The sequence below is a fragment of the Phaethon lepturus genome, unplaced genomic scaffold (assembly GCF_000687285.1).
Source record: "Phaethon lepturus isolate BGI_N335 unplaced genomic scaffold, ASM68728v1 scaffold5521, whole genome shotgun sequence".
Lineage (NCBI taxonomy): Eukaryota > Metazoa > Chordata > Aves > Phaethontiformes > Phaethontidae > Phaethon > Phaethon lepturus.
In genome coordinates, this window is record NW_010516876.1 from 79,234 (window position 1) to 96,342 (window position 17,109).

At 46.3% G+C, this 17,109-nt stretch overlaps 1 protein-coding gene across 1 annotated transcript in view; it reads right to left on the reverse strand.

Annotated features, from left to right (window-relative positions):
- Positions 1 to 15,769, reverse strand: part of PLCD1 (phospholipase C, delta 1) — a 44,939-nt gene extending 29,170 nt beyond the window's left edge. The window contains exons 1-2 of the mRNA XM_010296193.1: positions 15,670 to 15,769; positions 10,652 to 10,816 (exon numbers count right to left, since the gene is read on the reverse strand). Of these exons, the coding sequence (XP_010294495.1) occupies positions 10,652 to 10,816; positions 15,670 to 15,769 (265 nt within the window). The remainder of the gene's footprint in view (positions 1 to 10,651; positions 10,817 to 15,669) is intronic.
- Positions 15,770 to 17,109: the final 1,340 nt, after the last annotated feature.

Here is a 17,109-nt window from a genome sequence, read left to right on the forward strand (position 1 = left end):
TGTTATTTATTTAACAAAGAAGCAGAATATGCACTAGATACCATACTGTGATATCAAGTTTATGAGATACAAATCACTGCCAAGAGTTTGGTTGCAGCCCTTGGAGCATCCCTGATTTTATCTCTGGCCCCATCTGAGAGTGGGGAGAGCAGAGCTGTGACTCCCTGTGAACATCACCTCACAGGAAAATGAGAGGTGACTTCAGTAAGAGGAGGGCAGGGACCAAAATAGTTATTCTTTAGTTTGCAAAAAAGAGAGGAGGCTAAATTTTAAATCCCATATATTATTCTCAGTCACACTAGTGCAAATTAGGGAGGCAAAAAGCCTTTGCAAAAAAGAGAGGAGGTTAAATTTTAAATCCCATATATTATTCTCATTCACACTAGTGCAAATTAGGGAGGCAAAAAGCAAAGCTTCAGAGCAGTCTTGTGTCACCCATACTCCATCCTTACCCCTGTCAAGTGTAGTCTTGATCCTCTTTGCTGTAAGAATTCAAAACACTGCTTTCAAGAGCATCCTTCCCCATTTCCATCTTTGCCCCTCAGCTGGTGGAAATGAGCCCTGAAGTCTCACCAAGTTTGCAAAATGCACACACAAGGCAATCCAGAAAGAGTGGTGCATTCAAAAGACGAGGTTATTAAACGAATGTAAGTAACTGGGACACCCCTACGCTGCCCCTGAGAGCATGCAGATGCCCTCAAACTGTGCTGAAATCAGGCAAGCTCCCAGCAGCATGCACAGCCCCTTTCTGTCTTTCACGGGCCACTTAACACATCTACAAAGGCCTGATGGCTGACAAACTTAAGAGAAGTTAAGTTCTGGATCGCACCTACACACTGTAAATAGCAAAAGTGTTTGCAAATGGTGTTGAAGTCCGTAACTGAGAAAGTGTCATTGCATTTTCTTGGGTGGGAGACAGACCAGTTAACATTTTGCAAACATCTACCAACACCATCTCAGGGCACACATAGAAAAGGCAACACACGTGAAAAATATTCAACCTTCTTCTATAACAAGCATGCCAAAAAATAGTTATAATCACAGGAATTTGAAAAACAAATGGCTTAACTTCTCCTTACCTCAAACTGTAAATAACAGGTAAAAATCGTTTCCTGTATCACAGATGTGCAAGATCGATTTTATTTGTACTTATCTTGAAGGAACTTTGTTGAAAAGAAGCACGTAAGTGCAAAATATCCCCACTGTTTATCTGAGTAGGAGAAACTTGCCTTTAAACATCCATTTTATCTGGTCTTTCATTTAAACTGGTGCAATTTCACCATTAAAGGGCCCAGTTCATTCAAAGCCAACACTGCAGAAAAACACAACTCAGCATGCACCCTGCACATTTTTAGCATGGCTGCCCTGGGATCATCCAAAATTCGTCAGATGCTCATTAGAGTTTGAAAATGTTCCTTTTTTCCCAGGGCAGTCATGATAACACTCAGCTGCTGGAGAAAAAAAAAAAACAAACTTCAGTCTTCAAAAATCAGTGACTTTCCAAAACCAACACTTGACATTTGCTTTAAATTACCAACACATGCTGGGGTGGTCAAACATCTTCCACAGCACCTGGCTGGCCTGGTTCCTATACCAGAGCATACTTTGAGGGCCTTTCTGGAGCTGGCAAAGCTCCTCCCTGACAATTATGAACAATTATCTTTGTGTGGTCTTTTATTATCACTTTGTAAAGGCCGACAGTTGATCTGTTGGAGGGGAGGAGAAGGTTGGGTTGGGATGGGCTGCTGTGGAATTACATTATCTGGCCAATTTACTGTAGAGTGAAAGTTTATGGTTTTGAGTACTAAAACCATCCTTGAAAGAAAAGGGCTGCAATTCCCTTACAGCTGGGCTGCCTTGCTGGTGATTTTGCTTGTTAACTAGGACATTGGGCAAATGATAGTGATTGTGCCTTAGGCAGAACTACACCCGTAATGTAAAGGATAGGATCGTGTTTGGACAGATTCAGTTAAGTCAAAAAGTCTAAAGTTTAATTTAATTTGGGAAACAAATGTCCTGTTTAGACAAAAACTTTAGAGTAAGATAAATCATACCCTTAATCCATGGCTACAGTGGACCCTTGACCAGAAAGGAAGTCCAGGCTGAGCATCATCATGCAGATGGTCCGTAAGTAGGTGATTCTCCTTCACTCCTGGTCTCTTCTGGTTATGGCAGTGCAAGTGGAAGGATCATCTTGTTGTTCCTCATCACTTGCCAACTGCTCACCACTGCTTGGCTCTTAAGAGTTATTGTCCCTTCAGAATGGCTAGCTAGTCTGCTTGTGCAATCAATCCCTAAACTTTGGGTTGGCAACGACCTAGTGTTTCCAAGACTAGAAAATCTGATGTTAAATATTGGAAATTTAGAACAGATTCTTTGGAAACCATCACTTGGCAAAGTGAATCCACTGGAAGGGAGAGCTTGTGTGAGAGGAAAAAAAAGATTGAAAACCTGTGTCTGGAAGGGCTGCCTTGATCCCTTTGGGGTATGCTGAGAAGAGGATGATAGAGTGCACAGAGCTCCTCGATGCAGAAAAGGTACGAGGAAGGCTGAAGAACAGGATTGGTGTCGACTGTAGTCACACAAGAGACAAGGATAGAAACTATCAACGGAGGAACTGTTAAAAAAGCAGGGTAAGGGAGGACACTTTTTAAAGCTTTCCATAGCTTGGTCATGTGTACTGCTTTCATCTATCAGTAAAAAAGCTGAAGCCAAAGGAGTCAGCCCAAACCATCTGCAAATGTTACCTCTTTTCTGGAAAATCTTAACCCAGCATGAGTACATTATCAGCTGCTCCCAGAAAGTGAGCGTACTGTATTAGCAGTCCCAAACTCACTGCGTGCTCAGCTGAGCTATCTGCAAGGAGACGTCAGAAATAACTGGGGGACAGAAACGTTTCACAGCAGAGGAACACTTACAGCAAGTACCCGTCAATCACGTAACCCTGCAACCTCCCTGTCCCTTCCCCATCACGCCACAGCGGGGAGGTAACCGCAAGAAGAAGAGAATCTGGAAAGTTTGCATCTACTTCTCCTGAATGTTTACGTCTGTGGAAGAGGTGGTTTGCGTAAAGTCCAAAACATGAAGCACAACACAAGGAAGCTTGTGTCCTTCCTGACCTCCAGACATTGAGTCAAACAGGTTACATTCTGGTCAGTCTTCCTGGCTGCTGCAGATGCCACTTGGCCAGTGCCACAGCCAAAGGCTCCCCACTGACATGGACATACGGCAGCATTCCCTGGAGCTGGTGAAATTACTCCTGTCTGAACTAGTCTCAGGAAGATGTTGAGAACTTTCTTTTTAATGCTCCTTTCAATTTTCATCACTGGATACTGCCCTTGTGCTCCTCCCTTGCTAATTCTTGTCCCAGTGTCCTTCTGTTTCACCCATGGCATTAGCAGGCAGGCATGACTCAGGCCTGAAAGATGCAGTTTTGACACTCCTGATGTTTTCAAGCAACCAACATGTATCTTTTGGATGACACTTTTGATTTGGATTTCAAGGACGTTGCTATTCCACCTGCAAGCTCATCTCCTCATGCAGAAGGACAAGGAACACCTCTCAAAGGAAAACAACAGCTGTGATTCACAGTGATGTGCCTGTAACTGGACTTAGAGAGTCTGCAAGTGCCCAAGTCCAAAACAGTGACCCACAAAACCTTGCTGAGTGGGTGCAGAGACTCACCTGTGCCTCTGCCTAACCTAAAAGCTCCCCCATGCCCCAGAAGTTAGTTTCTTTCTTCAGGTGGCCCCTGTACAAATGGCTCTCCACCTCCCTCCAGCAGGACCTGGGCTGGCCTGACCACCCTCCACAAGGTGCCCTCAGACACATCCCAGTGCAAGGATTTCAGCCCTACTCACATGTACAGAGGGGATGGCCATTTGTGCGAGAATTCCTGCAAGCAGCAGTAGGGAGAAGGACACAAATTCAATCTCCCCATCACCCTAAAATCTGTAACTCCAGTTTTAGGCTTCAGCAGTGCATCCAAGTCACATCTATGCACTATAAGCCATTGGGCAGCCAAAAATACAAGTGTTGAGGAGCCCGAAGAACAAGCCTGACAAGGTGTCTAATTATTAGAGCACTTGTCTGAGAGATGAGCCCTGGCCATTGGTCTCTACGTCTCTTTTTCAGTCACTGCTCCTACGGTGAAATGTCCAGACTGTGCTGGGAGCATGGACAGTAAAACACTTTGGTAATCCTAAAGAATACAGGGAAAGGAGGAATGGAGGCAAACAGCAATCACCCTTTGCCTTCCTCCTGTTTGACAGGCAGCTCTTTGAGAGGAGGTTTTTTTCAAGAGTATTACAGAAAGGAGATAGAACAAGGAACTGAACCCACATCTCCTGCAAATCACTGGGCATGTGAAGGACAAGGACCAAAAGGTGCTTCTTCTTCCTTGTGCCTTTGCTGAAAAAAGGGCAGAGGAGGGTCAATGTATAGAGACTTGGAGACACTGCCAAAAGAGCTGGCCTTGAGTTACTCATGAGAGGAGGGGGAAGCATTTTTTTCACTCTGAGGGAAATACTCCTCAGATCCTTCCCTTTCCTTATCCTACCTCCCTGTCATTAGCAAGTGATCTCCACAATGTGGCATTCAGTCACGTTGAATTACTCCATCCCACCCTAATTGTCTCATTAAGTCATTTTGGTTTACTGTCAGGAAATGCAGATGAGAAACGTACTCCACTGTTAATAGCTTGCACCATATTTGCACACAATACTGCCTGTCTGCAGAAGATCAGACCTTCACCAGCTGCAGCTCAGCCAGGCTGGCTTAGCATCTTGTGAAGAACGGATGAAAGCTGCTACCTGACCCCCAGACTGTCCTGCCAGTCAGGATGGCTGCAGCACACGGAGCACATGGGGCAAACTGGCACTGCCTGCTGCTTCTCTCTTTGCTTTCCCCACAGAAAATGCAGTTTAGTTGATCTTGGTTTCACCATAGGTGGCTGATGCTAATGGCCAAACACAGTTGGGATCAGGACCTTTGTAACCAGCAGGAGCTGGAGCACTGTCAGCTCCCTGGACTGGGAACACCAAAGGCTATCCATCACCCTCATCACTGAGGGATGCTTTAACATGATGCTTCAAGGGTGGGTTTGGCATGAGTCCCGCTGCACTGTGCCTTCTTAGCCCTGACCACATTGCTTTCTCATCTCTGGGTGCATGAATTCCTGCAGGTCCCAGCTGCTGATTCCTCATCCATTCCCTTCTCTCCCCCTCACTGACTCGCTCAGCACGTTGTTTTAACTTGACTTCCACTGCACAGCAGTCTGCCCTCGTTACTGGTATGTGCCGCCAGCTGACAACCAGTGATATAATGCACATGTAATTTTACAAGTTGTTTGGAAATACCTTTTTATATAAGGTCTTTACCCCATCTTTCTCTCTACCCATCACAGCTTGGGGCGTATATGTAAATAGAGTGCTCTCTATTTACATTCCTTCCACACATCACAACCAGGGCCCTGCAAACTATTTCTGCAACTAGTTCCTACTTCTCCTGCCACTACGGTGCCACAAAATTTGGATCTAAGGCTCTCAACGCTTCTGTTTTTTCATTTAACATATGCTATGGAAAATAAGGTCAATATTTGTCAGCACACTGCCTGTGATGAAAACTGTCCCAGAAATGCATGCGGTGGCCTAATTCAAAATTAAATCGAAAAAACAGGCAGCTCTGCATTTGAAATGACTTGTTTTATGGGTTGAGTGATTTTGATAAAAACTAATGAGACCCACAGACAGACGGTTTTGTTTTCACAGCTGATGGCTGTCTTGCATAACACATTCACATCAGCAAATATTTTTCCAGGGACAAATACATGTCTGACCGTGAAGCAATGATTCCTAAAGAAACTGCCTAACCAGCTCCAGAAGGAAGCTGTCGGTGCAGTCAACTGGCTGCTGTGTGTGTACAGGTTGCTGAGAGTTTCTGTTGACTTTAGGCACTTATCAGGAGCAATTTAAAGTTTTCACTTCTTGACTTGAGCCAGCCCAGAGCAATATCACGTCCTTTCTGTTCTTCTGCAAGCAAGTTCAGGGTATTAATTCAATGGAGATAATTGTTCATTCTTCCACAAAAATGGCATAATATGTTCATTGCATGGCATTTTAAGGGCGTTCCTAAATTTCACAGACATTCAAAAATGAAGGAAAAAGTTTTCTGCTGAATACTGGTAGTAGGATATAAACATAAAGCTTTTGTACTATGTTTAAAGCCATGCAAAAATATCCTATAATTGGGCTGGAAGTCAGAGGACCTGGAAAAAATTCTGTACATTTTTAATAGTGAGGATAATTAATCATTAGATCAAAACATCAGTTTCATTACTTTAAATAATAATACAATCATCACTTGCAACATTCAGTTGTGCAACTGAATTTAACTCACCTCTGTAATTTGCTCCCAAAACTGATTCTTTTAACCGAAAAAAACCCTCCAACAATACTAGTTTTTAAGCAAAGCTTTTGGCTGGAAATGGAAACATTTCAGCCAAAACTCCTAAACTTCTTTCTTGACTACAGGGCTCGTGACTCAACGACGCGCCCCCGGTGAGTCATCCTTGGTGCAGTGTGCGAAGCTCACTCATGCTGCCATAGGAAACGTCATCTCCCTGAGCCTCCAGCAGAGAGAGGGTGCAGGGGGAAGCAAAGCAAAAGCTTTTCCAGGGGCTCCCCTGTAGGACCCCTAAATCTAAACAACCCATTCAGTCTTCTCCTTCCGGCTTTGAATACTCTGTTTCTCCACCAAATGCTCAAAAGGATGTTTCACTGGAAAGTTCTCAACCATCCTTACAAATCCCCAAGTTCAGAGAGTTTTTAAAGGGATTGAGTCTGGCTTAAGTGAGCTCACGCTAGGGATTTCAGCTGGTTTAAGGAAAGACTTTCAAAAATCAATTTCACTGAAAGCAGCACATGCCTTTTTGCTCTTTTTTTTGTGTAGATGAGACCTGATATTTGACCACAGTCAAAACAAGACAGTGTTAGGGACAGGTTGCTGCTCTTTGAGCATAAGCCCCTCTGCCTCCTTTGGCTCCCCTCCCTCCCACCATAGTGATGTTCAGAAGTGAACTGGCTTTGATTGAACTGGTTGTTTACCAGCCCCCTTGCACAAACCTTTTCTTTGCCCCAAAACTGTTAATCCTGCCACTTGAACCCTGTTGTTTCAGACCCAGGGAGAAAGGTGTCCCATGTGTAAAAGCCTCACAGGCCAAAGCAGCATCCACCCTGACCATGGCTCCACACAACATTCAAGATAACAGAGAGCAGCAGTGTGTGTATGGGCCCAGTTTGCAGCTCAGACACAGGGTATAGCAGGAAATACTGAAAATTTGATTTTTAAACCAATTTTTTTGTGCAGTCCTTTGTGTTCCAGCACTGCTATGTTTCTGTGGGAGCCAACAAGAGAGTAAGCACAGGGAGTATCATGTTTGTTGGAAAACCGACCACTTAATATGCTTCAAGGGCTTTTGGAAAAAGCCTGTTCTCTTGGGCCTAAATGGAACATACTGAAAATTATGGATCATGGGTAATAAGGAAAAAATGGATTAGGTTCTACCTGAATAGAAACCATGTTGGAATGACAGCCTACCCCTGAAAAAGCCCTGTGGGTAATGCAGCTATCAAGACAGCATCCAATCTAAATTTCTGGTTGTTTAAAATAAAAGACAACAAAGGAAGGTACTGGTTGTACCCCATGTATCTGATCCACGCAACATCTGTGCCTGTGACAACCCTGATATGTTGGGTTTCCTTAACTTCAAGCATCTGAGAGTCTTCTCTCTAACCTTGGCAGTCCCCAGTTTTATCTACTAGACACCACCACACAATGGTTTACAAATAGCTTTTCTGCATGATTATAAAAACAGTAACAGGAATAACAGGAAACTGTCCAAACAAAAACATAGCCCTTACCCTACCCAGACTTTGCTCCTCTGAGGTGTCTCCATCTGCTTGCTCTCAGCAATGCTGCAGATAAGATTAGACCTGCTGCTAAAACCTCCCAGTTTCCATTCTGCTCATTCTTTTTCCTTCCTAAAAAAGGCAGCTTATCTGCAGTTTTAGAAAGTCTTTGTAGTGGAGGGCAAAGTTACTGTCTGTTAACAAGGAAGGGTGACCCTCTGGAGAGACTCGCCTTGAAGTCCCTGATTTTGAGCATCAAATCATGACCTTGCACTCTTCCTCTGCTTTTTGATCGCCTACACACGCTGGACCAAATGAGAAGGCAGCCATAGTGATAGAGCTCACCAGAGAAAAGCAACACTGACCAGGGGTAATCCTCTCTATATCTAAACCCAAAGCAGCCTGGTGAAGTTAAAAGCTCAAGAAAGAAACTCAGTCCCAGCAATCACTTCAAAAACTTGGGAATGGAAGGTATCAGAGGACCAACAGACAAGAAAGGCATGGGAAAATGGATGTCCTTGGTCTTATGGCTTGGGACTGGGCAGGCGTCAGTCCAGTCAGTACTCATCTCTCTTGTTGACTTCCAAGTTCAGGTGCGTCCAGAGCACCTGTTGAAAGCAGCCCCACGGTGGCCCTCCAGCCCTCCCGAAAGCTTGCACCACAACTGCAGGCACCACGTCACACCCTCCCAGGAGTATGTGGGACGCAGCACGCTCCGGCACTCTTGGTAGGTCAGCCTGGCACCAGGCATGCTCCTGCAGCCAGCCAGGTGGACGGATGCAAAGCCAACCTGGCCGGACCCCTGCCAGAGCTTGCTTTTCCAGAGCAGCAAGGACAAGCTCTGCCTCAACTGCCTTGCTCCCTTCCTGTTATCCAGGCGACAAAAAAAGAGTGTCTTTCTCCAGGGAAAGCTGTGCATGCGTGGAGGCGTTACGGAGCATACGTGTGGGTGGGAGTCAGTAGGCATTATTACTCCATCTTCACTTTGTACTGAGGATACTCCCAGCGCACAGCAAGTTCTCCTTCCTGCAGTGGCACTGCCTCTATCTCCAGCAGCGTGGCAACATTGGCTGTGCCCAGTTAGCAAAGCTGTAAATCCACACCCACACGGACACACTCCCAGCTCAAAGGATTTGATTTTGCTGCAGGGCTCTTACTGCAGCTCAGTATATAAAAAAGTGACCGTTGCGCCAGCTCTCCACGCCACTGCCCCAGCAATGGAGGCAATGACTTTGACCAGGGCTTCTCCAAGTAGGCGTCAAGGTCCCTGGAGCCACAGCACAAGGACCCTGTCCCGTTTACTTCAGAAGGTCAGGTGGGGTCAGGACTGTTGCTGGAAGTGCTCTCAGCCCCCATAATTTGGAAACTGCTGGCTCAGAGCACAGGAAAGAAAGCTCCGAAAGACATTCTTCTCAACTCAAGTCCTAATCAGTTTTATAATAAGACATTATCTGTGAAAGGACTTTGCTTTTATATGGGACAAAAGCACTCAACAGAGCAGGCGTTCCTAAGGAGCAAACACTCACTAAGGCCTCTGCGTTTGCTGTTATCATGGGTTATTGCACCAGTATCTAACCAGCGCAGCTGAGCTCAGGACCCTGCCATGCTGGGTATGCAAACACATCGTAAGGAACAGCCTCTAATCCAAAGCCTTTTATAGCTAGATAGAGGAGGAGAAAGGAAACATGTTCGGAAGGATGCACAAAGAAATTAAATGAGCTGCCCAAGGTCACATGAGAAGAGTGTGGCAGTCAAGACTATAAACCAAACATATTTTGCCCTGCTACCTTACTCCTCCTACTGAAAATCTTATCACTGCTCGTGGGAGGGGGGTAATTTGGAAGACCCACCCTTCATTTAGTTAATTGTGATTGTTACCAAAAAAATTCTGTAAATAACATGGGCAGCATGTTCTACATTTCAACATGCGATAAAATATATTCCACGTTATTCATTTACCTCCCGGCTTTACAAGACTGTGATGATTAGTGACAGAGCAATATGTCAGAAAAATACCAAATGAGAAGAAAAAACAGATATAAACAGATATACACTCTGCCTGATCCCATTTGGAGTGCACAGTTGGGCTTCTGGTCCCAATTATGGCCCCAAGATGGGTGATGCTGGCACAGAATGGTTTTCCCTGTGCCCATACAATGGTGGATGTCATACATGGACTTTTTACAATGGGTTAGATTCTGAGCTTCCAAGATAAGGATGGGAACAGGCTTTCCCTCTCAGAGATATCTCCTGCCAGCCCTTGGAACTCCACATCTCTGTGGTTCCCTTGCGAGGCTTGAATGCCAGCTTTCCCAGGGGCTGCAGGCAGAAAAGGAGTGTCCTGGCAAAGCCCAGACCAACAGCCCAAGCGCCTCACACCACACCGCAGACACTCAAGCCATGTCTCACACCGAGCATTAGGGCTCGGGCACCTGAGTAACCTGAACTCTTGCTTTGGGGAGGAAACGAGCCAGGCAGGGCTGCTGAGCCCAGCGCGGCCCACCCCACAACAATTTTAAGCGGTAGCTCATGAGCTTGGGAAATGTGGCCATTCCTGAGTTGGCAGATTCCTCCCAGCTGTCTCCAGAGCTGACAGCATCACTCAGTTTGTGTGTTACAGGAGGTGTGAAGGATCTGGTTGCATTGCTCCAAGCCCTACCTCCACATCACAAACATAATGGTCCTGGTTCACCCCAAGCACCTCTGCCCACAGTGCCGCCTGTGATGAAGCAAACTTTACTTACAGATCTGTGACTCTGGAGACCTCAGCATCTTCTTCGATTCCTGCCATATGGTTTTGCAGTCCTCCTGGAGCTTATAAAACCGCTCCTTTCTCCAAGAGCCTGACTTCACTTTCAGCAGCTGGCTACCTTTCAGGAGGAACTTCAGATCCTTGTCATCTTTCAGGCCTGCAGAGAAACAGTAGTGGTAATATTGGAAGAATCAACTCAAGAAATGATGCTCATAGGGTCTTCCCTTTCATGGGGCACTCATCACAGACATAGCCAGACCACTGCAGTTCAGCCAGGTCTGGGGATGACAGCAGAGCAGAGAGACCCAGAAATCTGCCGTGCCGCACTTTATGCTCATAAAATAGGCTGGAGCCTTGTAGGCTTCTTAGATTGAGTCCAGAGACTTTGGTACTAGGTGGTTTTCAATCACAATCAGGTGGTTCACAAACATAAAATATCTTCTTCCCAGCAAACATTAATGTTAGGATGCAAAAACTACAATAAAACCAACAACATAACAGTAAAAGCAGAGGAAAGTAAGTTGTATAACTTGTAATTTGAGTACTCTCAGGAACTTTCAAGTGATTTCAAATCTATTCTGTGACAAATTTCCTTTGTGGAAACAGGAATACACAAAGATATCTCTCTTCCTTCTCTGGCAAGCAGTCTCTACCTATCCACATGGGAATTTTGAAGACCAGTGTCATGAAGCTTCAGACACACACCGATAAGTTTGGTGACAGGCAGCATCATGTCAATTAGGTAGCAATAAGGTAGCAACCATGCTCTCCTCATTGCTGTCTTGTATCTGAGAGGACCTTCATCTTTCTCACCCTACTAAGCAACCACAATACCAAGTAATAATAACCAGACCTTCTGGTTCCAGGAACTTCAGATTTTACATCTTAGCCTAGATTCAGGAAGGCACTTAGACATCTAGAGAGATACCAGGCACCTACTGAGACTTTGAAAACATAGATTTGGCATTCTACAAGGTTTTGAATGCCTCAGCAATATACTACTTGTACATACCTAAATACCTGGGAGAATCTCTCCCTCAAGCCAGCCATTAATTACAGATCTGGAGCGTGTGGGCTGGGGCGGGTGAGAGCATGAAACATGAGAAATACATCCTAGGCTTTCTCTAATAGGCACCTTGCATCTCCCTGACATTGCATAAAAGGCTGGTTCAAAGCTGGTGAAACAGAGTTTAAGTCTGTAGTTCTGACCAAGCACATCCCAACTCAACAGGATTTTTGCTAACCTTACCTTGTCAACGCAGATAACCACTCGGTCACAGCCACCTGACACTCACATCACAGGAGATTTCCTGATGCTACGTAAACATAACACAGGGTCTCAAAAAGCACAAATCCAAGTTAATAGATTTATGCCATAACATTTATACTGCAGTGTGTCATTCCCGTGTGACATTGGGTTTGTTCTTCTCTGGAAGACACAGCTGCCTTGAACTTGTTTTTTGAATAGGGCAAGGCAATAAAATACCAAGCATCACTTCAGGCCTGCTTGAAAAACAAAACGCAACATGAGATCCAAGTGGCCAAATCCCTCGGCTCCCAACAATTCATACAGCGAACTGAAGTGCCTGGTGCTACAGAACACCAGGGCAGGTCTCGGTGGCAGCAGCAAAAAGCAGCACCGGGTGTTCGTAGCTGGGCTACGTTGGCCTAAAAATAGCATTTTAGGTTGCCAAAGAAAGCCTGAGATCTTCATCAGAGATAAATATTAGGGGTGTCCAGTGCCCACTCAGTGAGCCGCTCGCACCATTTTATTGGTTTTGCAGATGCCAAGGAGCATGCCCAGAGCTGAGCCTGGCTGAGGCATCCAGAGTTGAAAGTGCCACTGTGGGAGCTGGAGATCCTGAAAAGGTGGCTCTGGCATCTCTCTTTCCTCTACATTCAATTAGCTATCTCATTAGTTAAGTGTCTTCCCATGCTACATCATGCCCTGGGCCCCTCAGCTTGTATCTGGAGGTTCCCAAGAGGAGAATTTGAATGCTTCCTTCTCTGGAAACTTCAGAAAGAAAATCATGGAGAGAAGGAAAAAAACCACCTCCTGCAAAGCACAGAAGGGTGAAAGTTTGAGCCCAGCTATGGGAACTGGGATACCCTCCTAGGTTCGCTGAGGTTCAAGCATACCCAGGGGTTGACAAGAGGCCAGAGGAAGGACAGACACCATACCAGCTTCACAGCTCCTTTGTCTCCTGAGTTGTGGTGTTAAGGCTTCACCTCTGAGGCAGAGGTCTTCCAAGTGCTGAGAAGATACCACAGACTTGGGCCTCACTACCACCTCTGTGGTGCCCCTTAAGGTTCCTGGAGGGGAAACAAACTTCCTCCTTCTCTCTATTCACCTACAACATTTCTGTTCTGGCTCCCAGCCTCATTCCCTCTCTTTCTTCAGATCCCAACCATCCAAGGCATCACTACGGGACTAGGAGGAGGACGTGCCATCCTAGGGTGACATGAGGAGGAAAGCAGGAAAACCATCAATTCTTTCAGGTGCCTTTGTGCATAAGTGTGTAATGAGAAATCCCTGTTAACTGGGGCATGTTTCGTTACACAGACACCACATGCAGCATGTGTAGCATGTCCTGCTACCTGGACATCCCAAAGAGCTGCACCAATGTAATACAGGCAAATCTGCATGGGCACAGGCAGCAGTCAAGGGCAGGTTCCTCTCCGCCAGGCTTGATCCACACAGGTCAGACACAAGCTAGAGCTTAGAGCCCTTCATCCTGTTCACTGGCACAGCCCAGTCTGTGGATTAGCATGGGTCAAAATCCTCCTCCTCTTCAGCGGATCTAACTATGGGTTGGGAGCAGCCCTCCCACTCATCCTTGGCCACCGTGCCTGAGGACCAGGCCAGGTTAAATGACTCAGCAAGGGAGGCCACCGCACTTCAGAAGAGCAGGAGGGAAAGATGAAGAGGGACAGTGCATGGTGAAAGCATGGCAAAGATCAAAGATGGCAGGGAGCATGAGTCAGAGGGCAGCGAGAGAAGCCAGGGAGGGATGGAGACAAGCTTGCCTCTAGAAGCCAGCGGGTTTGGCCAGGAGAGGGTGAGAGGGATAATCATGGGTGTCTAACAGCTCCGGCAGTCCTTTGATGTGGGAGGCCTTTCAGATAGAGAGCAGTCACCCAGAGCTGACCTCTGCCCGTGGTGACCCCAAGTACTGACAGAACCACCCAACGGTGGGCCTGGAGGAAGGAGAACCCCCTTAACAGGGTAGGCACAGCCTGTCTCAGGCCTGCTCTGCGTCTGTCTCCAGCAGTTCAAGCTCAGACAGCTAGCCTGGCTGGGAAGAAGGGCCAGCATTTTGGGCCCTGCCACCTATGCCCAGTCCAAGCAGTGCCACAGACTCTTTAAATGGCCTTGGGCAAGTCACTTAGTGTCTCTATTCCTATCTACAAAGAGGCAGCAGCATTTTGTTAGGCCAGAGATGGAGCAGAAGATGCTCTGATCTGCTGATACAGGAGCCACAAACACACCCCTTATGTGTCAGTGGGACATTACTCTCAGTTGGTCATTTGAACTGCTTTCCAGAAAACAAACACCTTTTCCCAGCAGAAATTTCATTTCAGGTTTTGTGCCTGAACAAGCTCCTGAGGATTTCTGCCTAAAACCTCACGGGGCTGAGGAGGTTTGCTGTCCAGAGCTCCGTCTCACAGCAATAGAAACTTTTGTATGAAAGAAAGCAGAGTCTTTATACACATACATAATTTAAAAATTCAAAAACATTCTGCAGCAGGACAAGGCTATTGGTTTTCAACTATATAACAACAGTGGGTATGAGAAGCACAAACACTACACTGAAATAGATGTCCAAATCCTGCCTGAAACATGTGGCAGGACTGTGTCTTGCTCAGTATCACCTGTGAAATACCAAATACATACTTGGCATGCAAAATTGCAGAGTGCATTTCAAGGATCAGGCAGAATATCAATCACACACTTTCTATGTATTCACACACAATATTTCTATTCACACACAGAACATATTTAGTGTGCAGTAAAGTTCAGAGTGAAAATCTTGTTTGGCAAAGGTAGAAGCGCCTCAAGCACACACAGCACTGCAATAAGCACTGCAATAAGCATGAAGTTAATATACTGCACCATGAAGCTTTAGACACTAAGACATTAAAAATGTTAACCTTTCTATTATCTGTCTCAGGTTTACAGCAAGCAGGAAGCACAATAAAACAATAGTTGTCACGGTAAAAGCCAGGCTCTGAGTTCACTACGGAGATAGAATGATGTCTACAGAAGACAGTGATAATCCATATTTCTGCTTTGCTCACTTGCAAATCTGCTGATCTGATATAAACACGTTAATTACAACTGCTATAAAACAAGCCTCCTCCTGCCTGCTCTCCCTCTCCCACCTGGTTTAAGACCAGACATAACTCAGGGTTGCCGGTTTAAAAGGGCAGAAAGCCTTTCTGATAAAATCCAATGAATTTGGGTGGGTAAATGGTGATTTTCCATTTCTACCTGCCCTCTGTAGCCACAGAAATCAAGGGACTCACATCCACTTGGGCTGTCTCTCCAGACACCAGGCAGCAGCAATGAGTTCATAGCCAGACACAGAAGTTACAGAACTCCCTGGGTTTCCTCTTTCTTTTCATCTGGTGAATGCAGACCTCTGAGTGGTTCCTCAGGCTCTTATAGCAACTGGCAATACACCACTGAGAAGTCCTAAAATCAGGCAGGAAAAGGGCACTGCCTTCCCCAAACACCCTCAACCAGCGACAGTTCAGAAAGCCCAGCAAGATTTGGAAACCGACTCTTTGCCAAAGAGGTCTGACTTTCTTTGATGCCTCAAACGAAGGGTTTTACACATCTGACGGGTGGTTACAGGCAAAGGAAAGCAAAAGAAGCCTCAGGAGTTTAAAAATAACCTTGGAGTTGCCTTTAGGGTGGAGCATTGCCTCTGCGCAGGGAAAAGAGGCAGAAATGAAGCGGCTGCCAGCGTGTGGAAGTGCCGAGGGTCTGGCCAACTTGTCCCTTACCCAGCCTGATGCCGTTCAACGCGGCCACTCTACGGCTCTGCTCCCGTAGCATGTTTTCCTGGGACACGCTGCGCTTGGGCTGCCTTCGGAAGCACTGCATGATCCAGCGTGGGACTCAGGGAGAGGCCTCGAGCGTCGGGAAGGATGGGGGCCCACGCCGCCCCTGGGGGGATCCCCGCTCATCCAGGAGCCTCCGGCGTGTGCGGTGTCAAACAGGGCTCCAAGGAGGGAGCGGAGGCAGCGGGAGAGCGCAGGCAGAGGAAGGCAGGGGAGGGCAGAGTCCAGCTGGGGGTGGAACCCTGGGAAGTCTCCTCCTGCTTTGCTCTCCAGCACACACTGGATGCAAAATTACACCAAGGAGCCTGCCAGCAGCTGCCCAGGTAGAAGGAACAAGTTTTCCTACAGTCATATGCCAGTGGGTTTTTATGCATCATTTCCAGGGGATGGAGGAGTCCCAAATATTGTTTGTGGCTTCTAATCAGTGCCTAGGGCTGTCAGCTTAGCCTGCCCACAAATGCCAGGATCAGAGAGTGCTTGGCTCCACCCTCTCTCTTCTGTGCAAAGCTGCTCCGTGCTGTTCCCACTGACATGCAGTGAAGCGGAAGCTAAAAACACCTTTTAGCCAGGCAGATGCAGCCCAAAAGCTGCTTGGAAACTGTGTTTTAATGGTCTTCTTTTTCCACCTAAAGAAGAGCATTTTCCTGACTCTGGAGAGTGTCTTCTCTGCCACTGATTTCCTGGATGACTTGGGTGAGTCACTTACCCTGCATTTCTGCATAGCTCTTGTTTTATTCTTGTAATTCAGATTTATCCTGTGGTCTGGTACAGGATTAAGCCCCCATCAGTGGTTTAACAAGTTGCTGATTATACAGAATCAGAGAATAATTCAGGTTGGAACAAACCTTTGGAGATCTCTAGTTTAACCACCCACTCAAAGTGGGGTCACCTGCAAAGGTAGATCAGGTTGCTCACAGCCTTGTCCAGATAAGATTTGTATACCTCTAAGGACAGAGACTCCACAGCCAATCTAGATTCCTGTTCAAAAGCCTAGATGTTCTTAGAATTTGTTCATTATGACCAGCATAGATTTTCTTTGCTGAAAATCACGACCATTGCCCATTGTCCTGGCAGTGGCTGGGACTAAAACACATCTCTTCCCTAGCCATGACCCCTTCTGCAGTGAAATACAGCAGCTCTGCTTATTAAACTGTTCCATCCTAGGTGAGTTTACAGACCTTGTTACAGACTAGATTTTTTTGCTATTGCCTTTGCTAGCTGCTGCCCTGCCAGGCAAGCCAAGGGTGAAGATACTGCAGGGAGATGGAGTCAAGCTGGGTTGCATGGCCCTTACTGCAGAAGCAGCATATGCCCCAGAAACTTGACAGCGAACCACATGTCACTGTTTCTGCTGAAGACCTAATCAAAGGCTCTCCATCACCA